The following is a 16,929-nucleotide window of genomic DNA, read 5'->3' as shown; positions in this document are numbered from 1 at the left end:
CTGGGTTGGCCCAGCACAGCACCTCAACCCCAGCCTGCAGACCAGCTGTGTACCCCCTTAACCACTGTGCTGGGCTCATCTGAAAAACGGACAAAGATGGCAATTTCTGACCTTGTGCTATATGCTTGGCTAGTAGTAAGGGCCCAGCAATGACACTTCCTGGTCCTCAGAGGTTTGGGAAGAGGTGGGGAAGCTTAGAGGCACCCTTGCAGATAGCAGTCCTGGCCTCAACCTGAGTCCCCACTGTTGTTCAAGTTGACTGGAATGTAGGCTTCCCCACATCTGTGATGGGCAAATGGCTCAGGGGGCCGGGTGGTTTTTGTTTTTTTTTAAAGGGCCGGGTGGTTTTAACTGCACACGCAATCTCCCTGCTGGGCTTCAGCCACGATAGCCCAAGAGCATAGCTGAAATCTCCCTAGACCTGGAAAGTGCCACGCAATGTTCTGAAATTGGCTTTCTAGGGTCCTTGGTGTGTAAGTTCATTTATTCATAGGTTTAGAAGAGGTCAAGCAACTGGTTATAAGGGTCCACCATAGAGCAGGGTCTGTCCATCATTCCCTGGGGTTTCCAGGCTCAGAGAGGCTCATCTCGCGCTGGCCCGTTTCCTGGTTTGCTGACGGCCTTATGGACTCCCCATGCTGAGGGCGCCTACCTGTCACTGGAGCTCCCCATCTGTCTGTATAAGGTACCTGGGGCTCTTCATAAGGGTCAAGGCATGGCAGGTGCCATGTTTGCATGGGGGCACAATGGGAAGGAAGGTGTAAAGGACTGTTTCCCCCAACGTAGCTTCCTGATAGCTAGGGCAAGAGGGTCCCTGGGGTTCTTGCTGCCAGAAAGGAGACAGAATACTGCTTTCTGCATTAGCGTGGAGTCCCAGGGCCTTCTGTCGGCAGATGGGAAGGATGTGGTGGCCAGTCCTTAGCTTTCCAGCCTAGGCAGGAGCCTCTAATGCAGTGTGGGAGCAAGACAGCCTTGGGAATCCAGGGTTCCCCTTGGAGCACAGCCCTCCCCCACCCCCACAACTGGACACCTCAGATGGGGCGGGGAGTTGCCAACCCGGAGTCCTGGCGTGTCCCAAGCACTTGGGACACACAGTCTGTCCCCCGCTCAGGGAGGGCCTATGCCCATGAGGTGTGTCTAGCAGATTAGCACTACTGTGGTCTTAATGGCATGTCTATGACAATAAATAATTAGGGATACATGGGGACCGGGAGGGGGGCACCTCCACTGACTTCTCCCTGGCACAGCTGGGGATCCCTGATGTGCACACAGTGGGGTAGGATCCTGCAACTCCTCTGGAAGCCAGGCCCTGGCCAGAGTGGCCCTTCAGGCTAGTGCTGACTTGGGACCCTTAACAGCCGCCTCTGTGAAGGTGAGCGGGTACTGTGTAGCTCCGTCAGAGGGGTCTTGGCAGTAGGACTCAGCGGCCAGATCCACAAGCCATGCAGTCCCTGCTGGATGGGCAACCCCACACCAGCTCCATGGTGGGCTCTCCCATTGCTGGGCCCTGGCTTCCCACCCATACCTCCATCAGAGGAGAGGGTTCTGCCCAGGGTTTGGGGGAGGTCGCCTGTTTCACCATCCACTCCCTGTGGGACCTGTGTCCTCAGCAGTGAAACGGGGCAGAGACCCCATGTTCCCTTTCTCTTTGAAGGCTCAGGGAAGCCGGCCCCTTGGCTGGCAGGTCCAGTAGTCTGCAGTGGGCAGGGCAGGAGCAAGCACGTTGATTCCTGAGTGGGCTGGCACCACGTGGGCCCTCATATGTCAGCGCCCAGCTCCGCGCACTGCTTGTCAGAGATGTGGGAGGCCAGGGAGTCTATGATGTCAAGCAGCAGCTGCTGGCTCAGCGAGCGCAGCGTGGGCAGCTTGGAAACCTGCGGGAGGCAATTGGAAGGCCCACACTGGATGGAACCAGATTCCTGTGAGGGCCAGGGTGCCCTTCAGAGTCCCCCCTACACACACCCGAGCTCTGGCGAGCCAGAATATGGGCTGACCGAGTGACCCTCCCACACCGCCGCCGGGCCTACTGCTGCAGGGCAGAAGCTGCTTCCATGCGCCCCACCCCACACCCAGCCAAGGCCAATGCCAAGGGCCAGGAGGCCAGTGCGGGGCTGGGAGGGCCCTGACCTTGGTGAACTGGTGCACGATGATGTGCAGGCAGTGCCGCTTCATGTCCAGCGCCTGTGTCTTGTCGGCTGCCTCCAGGATCTGGAACGGCAGGTTCCTTGAGGGGCTGCTCCCTCTCTCAGCCAACCCCCCCCCCCGGGGGACTTCAAGGAGGCCCGTGGGCACCTGTGAACTACCTGCAGTACATTCTGCACAGTCACGTTCATCTCCAGGTTCTGCTTGCAGTACGCCTGCAGCCGGTTGTTGTAGAAGCCGTAATAGTAGGGGGCCGCAAACAGGTAGCTGGGGGCTGGTTAAGGAGCTGCCGGCCCAAGGAGCTTGTCCTCCCGCCACCTGCCCATCTCCCCGGGGAGGGTGCAGCTGGAGCCCCAGGCCCAGCAGAGACAGAGGAAACCTGAGCTGCCTCCTGCCTGCTCAGAACAAGAAAACCCACCCCGACACCAGGCGCTGGCCCAGGGCTCCCAACCAACTTGCTCTCTACACAGACTCTGAAGTACTCAGGGCTTTGTCCAGACCCCAAAAAATCCCAGGAGCCTCTCCCAAGAAAACACCCACATTCCCATTTGCAGGACTGACCATGGCCTCAGAGCCCTGGAAGGCATCTCACACCCAGTTCAGACCCCTAAGAAGGGACGTGACCAGGAATCCCACTGTGGTGATCTACTCACCTGTCACATGGGACGTTGACCGACCCTTTTCTCTGGGCAGTGATGAGGGTCAAGAACCTACCCACCCCTCCTGGCTGCAGACCCTCTGTGCCTGCCGACCAGCCCCTTCAGGGAACCCCGGGAGAGCACCTCAGAGCCGGCAGCTGGGACCAGCCTGCCGGTCTCCAAAGCCACCTGAGGTGGACCCTGGGAGCGCCCCCTGGTGGGGAGGATGCAGTGAGTCCTCGGGCGGCATGTTGACCTCCCCGTAGTAGATGTAGCGCAGCATGGACTCGAAGGCCTGCCTGCTGGGCACCATCTCCCCGATGGAGATGTTCACCTGGCCGTCCTCTGGCATGAAGGACCGGAACATGGCCTCAAAGTAGCTTCAGACAGGGGCAGGGGGGTCCTGGCTCGCAACAAATGCAGGCAGGGTGCGGGCCTGCCTGGCTCCACCACCACACACCACCCCCTCTACCCACCTGGAGCGGGCGGCCAGGATGGCCTTGTGGGCCGGTCTTGGGTGCCCATCCAGTAGCAGAGTGATGTCACAGAACTCCGCCCCTGCTCCCTCCAGGTACGCCTTCATGTCCTGGATCAGAGATGTGCCTGGGGGGAAGCCCCAAGGGTAGTGTGGGGGGACCTTGAGCAGAGGCCTCGCTCCCCCAGCAGACCCTGAGCCATTCGGGCCTCAGGGCTCCATGGACACTGCTTCCTGCCCATCTTGCTGCCCTGAAAACACCATTCCTGGGGGCAGAGGCCCTACTCTGGCCTGCCCCCCAGAGTCTGATCTCCCCAACTCAGCCCTGCGAGCCCTCCTCCCTTCCCTTGTGCTTATTAAGCTCCCTCTGGTCCTGGCAAGTAATGTGTCCTGACACATGTCACTCAGGGCCAATGGCCAGAGGCAGCACAGGCCCTGGGGAGTCAGGGGATGAATGAGACTGTGCTGTCCCTTCCCAGGCTAGGTACGGACAGGGAGGCACCAGAACATCTGAAGTGTTCGGACCGCGCTTGCCCCTCACTAGGCCCCAAAGGGTGGGCACACCTAGAGGAGTAGCTCAGGAACTAGTCACTGTGACCGTGGACGGGAGCCCTCAAACCTGTTAGTCCGAGCAGCCACCCTTGCCAGACAGCTGCCCTGTGTCCACCTTCAGAAACGGGCTCAGGAGAATCCCTGCCCTCAGGATGCCCTGTGGGTTAGGGCGTCTTCCTTCCAGGGAGCCTGAGCTGTCCGCCCTTGCCCCTGAGACCAAGAAGCACTCTGGGTCCCCTGCACACAGACCCCACCCTGAAGGCCGGGCAGGTCCTTCCACAGCTCCCATCTCTACCCAAGGCAAATGCCATCCATCCCTGTCTGCTGCTCTCAGGGACAGGGCCTGGGTCCCTACCGATGTCCACGGGCTGCTCCGAGGGGGTGCGGGGAGGTGGCTGCTGCTTCCGCCGCACAATCTCCACGATCAATGGCGAAGAGAGGTGCTCGAACTCCTTCATCATGATCACCTGGTTGAAGTGGGACTCCTTCACCACGAAGTTCAAGCAGTGCTCCTGGGACACACAAGCCGGAGCAGGCAGGCAGGGTCAGGCCTTGGCCCATAGGGCAGCAGCCCGGACGGGATGGCTTGCCAGGGATAAGGGGAGGGAGGGTTGCCAGAGTGCCGGTGGTAGTGGGCAGGCGGGGTGGGCCATGCATGCCGGCCGTACCTTTAACTGGCCCAGCTGCAGCCTGGCGGCGCTCTCGCACACGACCAGCACATTCTGCAGGTCCACGGAGGCTTCGATGTACTGTCGGCACAGCTGCTCCAGGCGGCAGAGCTGGAAGCTCAGGGCCAGCTTGTACACGTCCATGACGAGCAGCACGTCCTCTACGTGGCCTGCAGCCCAGAGCTCCCTGAGCCTCGGGGACGCACGGAGAGGGAGGAGGCACAGGGCAGCGCAGAAGGGAGGACAGGGCCCGGGGCTACTTCTGTGGACATCCGGGACAGTGGACAGAAACTCCACCACATGAGTGGTTGCGGGTAGTCGTGGCCACTGAGCCTCAGGCTGTACACCTGCCCACCCTGCTCCCCACACCCCCTCACCACCGCACCTTTCCGCGGGTACTTGATCTTGTCTGTGTAGAGGAACTGCATGAGCACTTCGAAGGGCCGGGCCTCAGCCTCACGGATGGCCACGTGCAACAGGGGTGGCCGGGCTCCCCCCGCTGTCCCACCAGGGACCTCCCTGGGAGCTGGGGCTGCCTCCTCCTCCAGTTTCTGCAGAGAGAGGAAGGGGAGCTCAGGGACGCCCCAGGGCTGCTGCCACCCTGGCCAGAGGGGCAGGGCCACACCTCACCTGGGCCAGCCGTTCCCGTGCCTGCACGATCTTCCTGCGGAGCCAGCGGCTCCGAGCAGTGACGATGGCCACATGGCCCTGCACGCACTCCTCTTTCTATAGAGAGAATGACACCTTGGTGGGCAACATGGGACCCTCCTCCTGGCAAGGATAGAGGCCCTGCCGGTCCCAGTGGGGGGGCCTGGGATTTCAGGGGTGAGTGGGAGGCCAGTCGTGCCTTGGGGCACAGCCCTCACCCTGCAGGGTGGCAGGCAGGCTGGGCACAGGGAGAGCACCTACCTCGCCCAGCACAAACTCCACGTCGCAGAACTGGCGGCTCTCCCACAGACGCCCATAGTCTTCATGCAGCGTGCACTTGGGGTAACAGGAGAACTGCCGAAGGAGACCCCAGTGTGGCCACAGGCCCAGCCCCTACCCTCCTCTGGGCCACACATCCCCAGCCCATCCACCCTGGCCGGCCCCTTGCCGTCAGCCCACCAGCCCCACCTGGAACCGGTACATCTCCCCGCTGCGGATGTTGTTGTCCACCGTGCCCCCGAAGATGTACATGGCGTCTGAGATCACCGCGGCTGCGTGGAAGAGCCTTCCGCTTGGCAGCTAGGTGGAAAGGGGTGGGGAGACAGTAAGTGACCCCAACCAGTACTTCTCTGAGCCTCAGTCTGCCCATCTGTGAAAGGGGCTGACCACAGGACTGGCACTGGCGGGGGGTGGCGGTGACCGACCCCTCGGGCGCCAACCCTCACCTCAGACGCTGGCGGGGCAGGCTGCTTGGCTGTGGTGGTGCCAAAGTCCAGGCCAAATACATCGCGGGACTTCTTGAAGCCACCTCGGTCCTCAGAGGCCAGGCCAGGCGCCTCCTCAGAAGACGATGCTCGCTCTGGCACCTCAGCCCCGCCGACCTGGAGGGGATGGACACATGAGCATGGGAGCAGTCTGCCAGGGCCAGGCCGGGCAGCAGACACCAAGCTCCTGCCAACCTTGCCCAGGAGCAAGAGCGCTTGGGGCCACATCTGGGAGGGGCTGAGCCACGGGTTGAGGGGCCCTGGCGGCACAGTTCAGATGGGACACCAGCAGCACTCAAGCTGGGTGTTTTGGCAGGACACCCTCAGCCCCATGCAGACACAGCCAGAAGTGCCATGTTGAAAGCCTGCTGGCTGGAAGAATGGAGAACAGGGGCCCAGGGCCTCAGGTCGGGCCAAGACAGGTGTCCAGAGCCTTGGGCCTCAGACATCCTGGCTCTCTGCTCTGGTCGGCTGTCTGGAGCCCCCCGGGGAGCCCCCTGAGGCTGTGGGAAGCTGTGGGGCATTAGGAGCAGCTAAGTCAGGATCCCCGCCCCCTTGGGCCACAACCCCCCAGCCCCACCCCAGCAGCCACAGCCACCGTTCTGGGCAGCACTTGCCTCGCTGTCAGAGCTGGGCTGGACGACCTCCCAAGTCTGGAAGTCCACATCGTAGCAGTGCAGCTCATTAGGCAGTGTGTTGTCTGCTGCGCCCCCAAACACATAGAGGTGGCGGTCAAAGGCCACCATGGTGTGCCCATAGCGCCGCTGCGGTGGGGGTGGGGAGCCACGAAGCAGATGCTCAGTGGGGATGCGCGTCCACCTGGGGACAAGTTAAGAGGAACCCAGTGCTGGAGTGGAGGCTCTGGCTTCCCCACGTCCTCCGCCTGGGGCACCCAGCTGGCTCAAAGCAGGGCCTAAGTGCATCAGCCCAGTGCCCCTCATCCCCTTTCGCTCTAGCAGCCGCTCTGCCTGCGCCCCTTGCCCCCCTCCGCCGCCAGCCATAAAGCAGGCAGCAGCAGCAGGCAGGAGCCGTGACCTCTGTACGGTGAGGCAATCCCACTCTCTGGGGAACGGAGACGTGTCCACAACTTGGACACATGTGACAATCCCCACAGCCAAGTAAGTCCTTGCTCTCAAGAGCTCCCAGGACCCCACCTGATGCTGCTCCTACATCTACCACCCTCCCAGGACTTCCCAACACCTTCCAGCACATCCTCTCTTTGAAACGCAAATGATCCTGGCCAGGCAGTCCACGCCATCTGGCTCCATGCTGCTCCCTGCTACTGCCCCCGCACCTGTTGCCCCTGCCACCGGGCGGGGGGGGGGGGGCTGTGGGGGGGGGGGCATTCAGCAGGCAGGAGATCTGCCCCGGCAAAGCCCAACTCCGGGTGGCAGGGGCCCTCACTGCCCATCTGGGGGGTGAGGGTGGGGCGGAGGAGCTCTGTAGGAGACTCCACGCTAAGCACCTCACACCAGCAGTGTGTCTCCATGGGAGATGGTACCTGTGTGAGGCCCACACGGCGGGATGTGCTCCCCTTGCACAGCCTCAAGCAGGCCGGGTTTGTTTGTTCCCACTTCTGGGGGGACCAGGGTTGGGGAGCAAAGGGCACAGGCATGATGCCGGGCAGGCGGCCGTCAGGGGTGCCCACCACCAGTCCCAGCACCAGGGCGCTCACGTCTTGTCTTTGAATTCGAACTGAAAGAGGTTGTTGGTTATCTTGGCTCCACTCTGCCCTGAGAACACGAACATCTTGTCCCGGCACACGGCCACCGGGAAGTTGCAGCAGGACGGCGGGATCTCACCGCTCTGAGCCACCTGGGGTGGAGAGGGCAGCTCAGCCAGGGCCCTCATGGGACCGGGCGTGTGGGTGACACCACTGAATTGGGACGACTTTCATTCTTGAAACTTCTTCCATCAGTCAGGGTTCCTAGACTAATTTCTGTAGAACAGAGTATAGCCCAGCTCATCCACCTAAAATGGGCCCGGTTTCTAACAGCTGAGGCTAAAAATCATCACTACATGCGAAAGATAACCCGGGGGGGGGGCAACGGAGCAGTCGGACAGATCCCCCAGAAAGAGCAACGAGCAGGACACCCGCCAGCGGGCTGAACTCACTGTTCAAGTAAGGGTGGGTTCTACCCAAGCCACACCGGTCACCGGACGTGACTCGATGCAAAACCCAGAGCCTTTAGTCACTAGGTAAGGGCAGCGGAGATCGGGCAGGAAGTTGGCAAGGAGGCGGCTAAGGACAAGGCTGGGCTTTGGCAAGAGGAACAAAGCAGCCCCTCCCCTGGCCCCCCAAAACCCTCACCTCCCTGCCTCCTCTGCCCCACCCTAGCCCCCCAAACTCCTCACCTCCTCCCAGCACGTGAGCTCTCGGTCCTGGAGGCCAATGGTCCACATGTCATTCAACCTGCATTAGGACAGGGGAGTCAGGATCTCCGCAGCTGGGGCTGGCGGCAGGGTGGGCCTGGGGCCAGCCAGGAGGGATGGCTCCAGGGAAGGACACATCATGCAGGGCTCAGATCAGGGGCCTAGGGAGCAGCCAAGAGGTGGGAGCTTCAAGGCAGGGGGGCTGGTGAATCCCTTCTCTATGCACCCTGCCAGACAGGAACACGTGGCCTTATGCACAATGTCTAGCCACTGTGGCAATGTCGATCTCATTCGGCTGACTCCTGGGGGCTAAAAGAGGAGTTCAAAGAGGCAACACTCGCAGAAGCTACCACTAACGGGCGCCTGGGTGGCTCAGTTGTTAAGCATCTGCCTTCGGCTTGGGTCATGGTCTCGGGGTCCTGGGGTCAAGCGCTGGATTGGGCTCCCTGCTTGGTGGAAAGCCTGCTTCTCCCTCTCCCACTCCCACTGCTTATGTTCCCTCTCTCGCTGTGTGTCTCTCTCTCAAATAAAATTTTTTTTTTCATTTTAAAGATTCCATTTATTTATTTATCAGAGACAGAGAGACTGAGTATGAGCAGGGGGAGCAGCAGGCTCCTGGCTGAGCAGGGAGTCCGATGCAGGACCCTGGGATCATGACCTGAGCCGAAGGCAGATGCTCAACCCTCTAAGCCACCCAGGCGCCCCAAATAAATAAAATCTGTTCAAAAAAAAAAAAAAAAAAAAAAGAGAGACAGAGAAGAAACTACCACTAACATTGTCACCACTTGGAGCTCTTGGTCCTTCTTTTTAATTTTTTTTTAGTAGCTGCTACACCCACCATGGGGCTCAAACTCACAACCCCAAGATCAAGCTCTTTCGACTGAGCCTGCCAGGTGCCCTACCCCTTGGAGTTTCTATGATGCTGAGATCTTGGGGAATGAGCACATGCTACTTTTATAATCAGAAAAACACAGTAAAGCCAACTGTCTAAAATGAGGGGGGAAATGCCCAGTACACAGGCAGGAACCCTGTGTTGTCGTCCACAGGGGAGGGGCTGGGTCTGAGGCCTGCTTCTGCCACCATGTGCTCACATAAGCCCCTCAGGGTCCCTCCTCACTGCAGGTCTGAGGATTTTCACCCAGCAATTCAGGGGGCCACCATCCACCCCACAGCTCTGACAACACCCAGCTATGACACGTGCAGCCAGGAGAGACCAGCACGCCTGCAAACAGCTGTGCAAATGTTGGCCTGGCCTGCTGCCCCCTTGGATGCCCCCAGGAGGCGTCCTCGGTGGGACTGGACGGGAGTGCTCCTCAGTCGCCCTCTACTCCCATCCCACCCATCTTCTTCCCCTCACTCCTGTGCACACGACCCTCCTGAGACTCCGTGCCAGCCTGGGCCTGACCCCGCCAGGAAGGCCTGCTCCAGGGCTCAGGACACTGGCGGGGTTGCTCAGAGGTGGGAGGTTGGGGCTGGGCACCCCCTACCTGGCATTGCCGTCGTAGCCAGCGAAGATCCACAGCTTGTCACTATACACCGTGGCACCATGGGCAGACCTGGCGACTGGCAACCTGTAGTGCAAGGCTGGGGTGAGGAGCGAGGCCACCCAGCACAGACCCGAGCCTCACAGCCCCATGGGGCCAGCCGGGCCCCCAGAGCTGCCACACCTACATTTGCTGACGCCAGGGCTCTGGGGATGCCAGATGGGGATCATGAGGCTGAGCTCATGAAACAGGGGCAGGGGGATGAGGAATTCAGATGTCCACGGGGTAAAGCCCCCTCCCAGCCAACACCAAAATATCAAAGCCGGGAGGAGGGGTGTTCCTCACCAAACAGGACCAGAGAAGCGCCCATCAGTAGTCCACTGGGGCCCCCTCTGCACTTTGAAAGGAGAGAATCTAAGGGCAGGGAGGAGGCCTCAGACAGGCACAGCTGGGAGTGAGCACAACTCAGGCCTCTCTGGGCCTCGGGCTCTTCTTCTGTAAGGCTACAGGGGACCCAGTGCAGGAGCCTTTAAGACACTCCTCACCCCCTGAAGGTTTCAGGGAAGTCTCTCACCGTCCTTCAATCTTCCACTCCGTCCACTGGCCAGTTGCAAATTTATATTCAAAAAGGTCATTTTTATTCTTCAAGTTAGAATTGGAGTAAATGTCCCCAGTGTAGCCCCCTGGGTAGAGAGAGGGAGAAACGGTCATACCCAAAGACAGCGTCTCAGAGGCTTCAAACCCCAGGAGGCGGGGGCAAAAGCTGGCCTCTCTAGACGTGTCGTGGGACTCCCTCTGTAAACCTTGGGGAGCACCTACTGCCTGCCTGACCCCGTACTGGGCTCTGGGGATCCAGAAATGAGCAGAACCCTGTCCTCTGCCCCTGGCGGAGTGACAGAAGAGGGAAGAGAGCCACCACCCTCCCGCCCGGTCACAGAGGCGGACCATTCCAACCCCGCGAGAGCGGCACAGTGAGGGAAAGGGACCCACAGGGCCACAAGGGCGCCTGTGAGGCCCCTAGGCCAGTGCAGGAACCCAGAGGACTCTGGCGGAAAAAGACAGCATGTGGACAGAGAGAGACTGGCCGGGCACCGCAAGCGAACCCCAGGCCAGGTGGCAGGACAAGGGAGCTGCGAGCCCCAAAGAGGGCACAGGGCCCCAGAGATAGGAGGCAGCTCACCGAAGACGAACATGCTGCTTCCGTAGACAACAGCTGAGTGGTGGTAGCGGGGGGCTGGCGGGGTGCCGGTGGTGAAGGCCCTGGTGTTGGCGGGGGATAAGTTGCAGGGTGGGGAGGGGAGTGGTCAGTCAGCAGGAATCAGCCGTGCAGTCCAAGCCGCACAGGGCACCCCCTGCCAACCCCGGGATTCCTTTCATTTTTTGCATTTTATAGGCAATACCTATCTCATTATAGAACCTTTATGTTATTTTTATTTTTTTCAGCAGGCTCCACAGGGACCAGCATGGAGTCCAACACAGGACTTGAACTACGGACCCTGAGATCAAGACCGGAGCTGAGACCAAGAGTCGGATATTCCACCAACTGAGCCACCCAGATGCCCCTCATTATAGAAACTTGGAACAAAAATGGCTGATAAAGAAGAAAACACAGAACCAGCGATAAGACTTGCCAGAAAGCTCCATCTGTAGCTTTAAGTCACCTCCCACCCCGCAACACACACACACACACTCCTTTTCTATGCTTGTTAATGCCTCTGAGGGGTTTTGTCAATGGAGTCACGGGGTGGGTATTTTGTAACATCTGCTTTTCGGACTCAACAGCAGAGAGCAACTCGGCCCGCAGCTATATCTGGGCGCCCTCGGTGGCGCTGTGTCCCCACTCCAGCAGCCGCTGACCACACACGTTCCTTATTGAACTAAAATCCCATTTCTACCTCTTTCCTGGGGCTGCTCCTTTTCAGACTTATTCTTAAGCAATTATTAGTGAAGGACTGTAGTCTTGAGGGTGATTCTTAAAATTAATCTGTAACTATTGGCTATGTTATGAAAGCCAGGGCGAGAAGAACAAGACATAAACTTCTACGGCAATCCCAGCGCTCAGTGATGCCACCCTGGGCCTGGACATCCTCCTCCATCCAAAAAGGAGCGGTGAGACCCCCACCACAGAGGGACTGGCGGAGGCACACAGAGCTGCCCACAGTGGGGCACCCAGGTGATTCGGAGGTTCTGTGCGCGTCCCACACAAGCCGATGGCGGAGCTCAGGAGGAAGCCCTGTACCTCCGAATCCTGGGATCCCTTTCTCCCCCTCAGCTGAGAGCTGCACCCTGGGCAGGGCTGGATACTGGAACAGACGGGTACAGATCTGCTGTGCTCAGAAAGGGCAGTGTCTTGCCCAAGGCCACACAGCTGCGAGGGCCGTCTGGGGGACGCGGCCAGGGCTTGCATTCGGCCCACTACCCATGTGGGGTCTCCGGGCAGAGACCCGGCCCCATGAAGGCCCCTCGCTGACTGCCAGCCCCTGGGCAGCACCCCACTGCAACACAGGGTGGGTCCTGGAAGGACCCATCAGCCGATGCCTCCTCCCCCCACTCCCAGCGTCAAATCCCACAGCAGCTCCCTGGCCAGGAGAAGGCCCATGACTGAAGGGCTCTCTGGAGGCACAATAGGAGGACCAGTAACCAATCAAACAGATCCCCATAATTAAGAGGATTCAGAATAATCAATCTGAGTTGCAGATTGGGAAAGGAACCCAGGAGACAGAGGGGAACACTAAAGGCCACTGTTATCTCCTCCCCGAAGCTTGTCTCTAGCTTTCCCCAGCATGAGTCCGCTAGAAGTTGGGGCCAGCACAGGGCTACAGAGTTCTGGGGGAAAGGGGGGCTGGGGCTCCAAGGCCACCCACCTGCACCAGGAGCAGTCCTTCACATCGAACCGTAGGAGGTCATTGAGCATGGTCTTCCTGAAAGACAGCCAGGAACAGGTTGGGGTCGGTCCTGGGCTGGTCCCGGTCTGCTCTCCAGGACCCAGAAGACGTACACTGCAGCCCGGGGGGGGGGGGGCATCGTGGGGACTCAGCCAGGGTCAGGCAACCAGCTGATGCCTGAGGGACCGGGGAGTGACCACAAAGGGCGCGCCCCCACTGGTGCAGGTACCAGGGCAGTGACGCACATGGGACCCGCCTGCCTGGGGTTGGGTCCAAAGCATGATCCTGACTGCTTGAGGGCTCACACCTCACAGCGGGCTCCAAGACCCCCCACTCTCACTCCCAAGTCTCAGCGCCCCCTTCTCTGAGGCTGTGCCACAAGGCAGAGCTTCCCACATCTCCGGGGAGGCCCTTTTGCTCCTCGCCGATCTTCCTTCCTCCTCTTTATTGCAAAGCCAATGTAACTACATTCAAGATACAATAAAACAGGAAACAAATCCACTGGCCATGTACCAGGACCTGCAATGTTACCACCGCACCCATGTCAGTAAGAAAGAAAAACGGAGTCAATTAACAGGGGTCTGGCACCCCTTGCAGGCCAGGCCTGTACAGGATCCCCCCTGCACCCCTCCCTCAGTCTGCAGCAGGGGGCTGTGCTTCCCACCTGCATTTACAGATGAGGAAGGGGCCTGGGAGATAAAGGGCCTAAGGCCATGCAGTCAGGAAGCCAGGAGCCGGGAAGCAGAAATGTGACTGTAATTTCTCCCCTCTCCCATCTGCCTCTCTTCTCCTTCCCTTTCTCCCCCCTCCCGCTATCGGGCACTGCAGGAAACCATCTTTCTTTGCACCCAGTCCATCTTTGCAAAGTTGCACCCAGAGTGAGACAAATCTGTACCCTGCTTCTTGGTGCTTGGTGCCACATTGTAGCAAGTCTTTCTGCTCACTGCTACACAGTTGCCATGACAACGCTACCTGCTACAGAACACTCCTAGGGATGCTCCCCTCTACTGCCCTGGGCTGGACCCCCCCCACCTTTTCCGGTCTGGGGGTTGTCATTAGCCTGCAGTGAACATCTCTGAGCAGATGCCTCTTTCTCTTTCACTCCTTCATGGGACACACATTTACTGAATTGTCCGTGTACTGGGTATAGGTCCCGCCCTGGTAGAGGAGAGAGTTGTGTGCTCTGAGATAACACTGAGATGATCCCGCGCGATCTGTGCTCTTACCATGGAGCCAGCAAGAGATGCAGAAGGGGTGGGAGGGCCGACAGCTGGCCCAGGCGGTGGGGAAGGCCTCATTCACAGCATATTCTGAAGAGAGGTGAGAAGGGTGGGAAGGAGGGAACCACCAGTACAAGGGTCCAAGCAGGAGATGCTTGGTTCACTCAGAACACAGTGAGATAGTGATGTGGCCCAGCGCTGTGCAAAACAAGGGCAGAGGAGCAGGGCAGGCACAAGTATATAGGGCCTTGTTGACAGCCAGGACAGCCCAGGCTCCTAGTCAGAGGGAGGGGAGCCATCCCGGGGCTATGGGCTGAGGAGGAACACAATGAGACTTGCTTTTGCAGATCCCTCTAACTGCTCATGGGGAAGAGCCTGTGGGAAAGACAGGCTGGAAGCCAGGGCCATTCTGCCTGGTCTGCAGGTCCTCATGGGGTCCTGTGAACCCCACCAGCACCAAGTCAGCCCCCCCAGGGAGTCCTGAAAAACCAAGGCTGCAGAACCAATCAGAGGCCAGCCCTTCTGGGCTTCAGACCTACTATAGTTGAAGGGCAGGGATGGACTCATGAGTAGACCAGGTCATGTGCAAACACTATACCCACAGAACAACCTCCACCCTGAGCCCTTCCCAGCTTGGTGCTCACTGACCCCCAGGAGCATGCTGCAAAAGCAGGGTGTATGACCGCCCCTTATACAGAGGAGGAGACCAGGGTGCAGTTAATGCTGTTAAGCCACCTACCCAAGCCCAAAATCACAAAGCTCTGACTTAAACTGAGCCGGGTCTATCCAGGAGACCAAAGTTCAAGCCTCAACCCCACATCTAGCAGGCTCCCGAGCCTCCCAGAGTCCTGGTGAGCATCCCCCGCCTTTCCTGACCACATCAAAGAATGAATGGGGGGAGGGAAGCCCTGCCCAGACTCCAGGCCGGGTGCCATTCTGCATTCCCCAAGACCGGGCCATTGCCCATGCTGATCCCTCTGCTTGGAACACTCGTTCTCTTTTACCTGATTCACTCCGACTTATCTTTCAGGTCATCAACCCCTCCAGGAAAGCTTCCCAGCCCAGACCAGGCCCCCTTCTCCTCTCCAAGCACGTAGGCTATGCCCACACCCAGTACTTAACGGGGCCCAGCCCACGATAAGAGCTAAAACAGTTCTTTCCCTCTGGGAATGGGTCTTAGGGGAATGCCACCCAGGCGAACCAGCCGCACAGACCAAAGGTTTGCCTCTGCCATTATCTCTCACCCAAGGAAACCAGCCACAACCTAACTGGGAACAGTTCATGGCATGGAGGTGTGCCCACCAACAGAACACCAGGTCATTGTCAGGAAAGCTGTTTCCCAGGAATTTCTAGCAATGTGGGAAAACCTTTACAAAAAGTGCAAAATAGGGGAAATAAATAAAACTGTCCTCTAAACGCTGCCATGTGGGGCATGTTGATAAAGCCCAGAGAGAAGGGCAGAGAAGGAAAAGTGTCTGGGGAGGGTGGCAGCCAGAGCGGATGTCTTTCTTTCAAGGATGTGTCCACTCGCTCAGAACAAGAGGCACATTTGTGTGTCCCAAGCATGTGCTACCCACTGAATGCTGTGCAGAGGGCCTTGAGGATAGGGTCTCTCATGTGGAGAAACAAAGGTTGAGGACTTAGCCAACCCAGTTAGAACTAACCCAGTTAGAACCACCATGTTTCTTTCTCCCTGGTGCAAACACCCTGATGCTCATGCTCACTCACCCATTGTCTCCACCAAATACGTAGATGGCGTCTTTATAGGCCACCACTGTGTGCTTGCTGCGCCTGGAAAAGAAAGAAGAGGTAGCTGGCAGTGAGGCTGGGACCCTCCTGGGGCAGCCAACAAATGAGACTAAACACCCAGGCTGCTACAGAAATCAGGTAACACCTCTCAACTGCCCAAGATCGCTAGAGATTCCCAAATTCCACAAGTACCACAGGACCCTGTATACGGGGACCCTGACATTGCCCTGGGAATCTCTGGACTCCTCGCCCCACTGCAGAGCACCTGGGACCCCAGCTCCAGACCCACAAACACCACTAGGTACCTCTAGTACCCTGCCCCAGGCCACCCCGCTCCGAGACTCCCTCAGAACACCCTCCTACGGCCTCGACATCATCCTGGACATCACCACTTCCTCCCCACCCCCCATTACCAGATCCCACTCCTGGACACCACGCCCCGGCCTCGGCCCCTGGACCCCGCCCCGGGACCTCCTCAGACACCCACCCCCCATCCCAAGCCGCCGTACCGGGCCCCCACGAACTCGTCGCAGGGCGGGAGGCGCCGCCAACGATGCACTGTCTCGAAGGGCCCGAAGTTGAGTGTCAGGTACTCAACACTGTCCGAGCAGCTGTGGTCAAAGTCCACACTCGGGGCTACCTTGGACCTTGCGCTGCCTGCCAGGGCCCCGGCCCCAATCGGGCCTCCCGAGCCCCCCGGCCCAGCCATCCCGGGTCCACGCCGGATCTGCCACCGGGTCCGCGGGACGTGCGGCCACCGCCCCGGGCCGCCCAGAAGGACTACATTTCCCGGCGAGCGCTGTGCCGAACGCGCCGCACTTCCGGCCTGCGCCGCACTTCCCGGCAAGCTTAGCGCCCCCGTGGCTCCGTGGGCCAGCGCAACCTCTGGGAAGCGGGGAGTGAGTAACCCTCTGGGAAGCGTTTGCCACAAAGTACGCGCGCCAGATTCCCTCTTCCACTGAAGACGGCACCCAGGCTCCAGCCCCGTCCGGACCGAACATCCCCGTCACCGGCCAGGCCCACACCGCCCGGAGATGGGCCACACTTCCCGGCATGCCCTGTGCGCCCGGAACTCGGCTTGACGGTCCGCTACTCTTGGGATCCTAGGTGGAGGGTTCCGGGCTTTCAGCGGCCTGGGAGGGAGCCCGACTATCTCCCTACTGCCTGCGCCCCCACTTCTCCTCCTCGGCATTCCTCTTGACTGGGAAGCAGAATGGTAGAGAGGCTCTAGATTCTCGTTCTTACTTAATAGCAGAGCCTCATTTTCTTTACCTGCAAAATGGGGATTCGGGGAGTTCTGGCTACCCTGAAAAGCATGGGATCTGTCTCAG

General features: G+C 59.4%; 1 protein-coding gene across 2 annotated transcripts; it reads right to left on the bottom strand.

The window, feature by feature from the left end:
- Positions 1-458: 458 nt before the first annotated feature.
- LZTR1 (leucine zipper like transcription regulator 1) lies at positions 459-16,391 on the bottom strand. Of its 2 annotated transcripts, none has more exons than XM_046024376.1 (21): positions 16,108-16,391; positions 15,578-15,640; positions 12,609-12,665; positions 10,925-11,004; positions 10,319-10,427; positions 9,748-9,831; positions 8,243-8,300; positions 7,563-7,702; positions 6,505-6,706; positions 5,849-6,004; positions 5,592-5,702; positions 5,385-5,477; positions 5,106-5,201; positions 4,861-5,026; positions 4,476-4,645; positions 4,163-4,319; positions 3,257-3,383; positions 3,011-3,125; positions 2,304-2,409; positions 2,128-2,208; positions 459-1,874 (listed from the first exon to the last, which is right to left on the bottom strand). In XM_046024376.1, exons 1-21 carry the CDS (start codon positions 16,305-16,307, stop codon positions 1,825-1,827), a joined length of 2,421 nt encoding a protein of 806 aa, XP_045880332.1. In that variant the 5' UTR covers positions 16,308-16,391; the 3' UTR covers positions 459-1,824. The 2 variants fall into 2 exon arrangements, with proteins under 2 accessions (XP_045880332.1, XP_045880331.1); XM_046024375.1 differs by having other exon boundaries at positions 3,011-3,160; positions 16,108-16,387.
- Positions 16,392-16,929: the final 538 nt, after the last annotated feature.

The sequence above is a fragment of the Meles meles genome, chromosome 12, assembly GCF_922984935.1.
Source record: "Meles meles chromosome 12, mMelMel3.1 paternal haplotype, whole genome shotgun sequence".
In the NCBI taxonomy this organism is placed as follows: domain Eukaryota; kingdom Metazoa; phylum Chordata; class Mammalia; order Carnivora; family Mustelidae; genus Meles; species Meles meles.
The sequence above is the reverse complement of the archived record's forward strand: the minus strand, read 5'-3'. Positions and strand labels throughout refer to the sequence as shown.

Excerpts from the sequence above, each read along its gene's own strand:
- LZTR1 (XM_046024375.1), bottom strand. The coding sequence starts at position 16,307 with ATGGCTGGGCCGGGGGGCTCGGGAGGCCCGATTGGGGCCGGGGCCCTG. Across the intron at positions 15,641-16,107 it reads GACGAGTTCGTGGGGGCCCG|GCGCAGCAAGCACACAGTGG; the intron begins GTACGGCGGCTT and ends TTTCTTTTCCAG. Across the intron at positions 5,027-5,105 it reads CACGGGAACGGCTGGCCCAG|AAACTGGAGGAGGAGGCAGC; the intron begins GTGAGGTGTGGC and ends CTCTCTCTGCAG.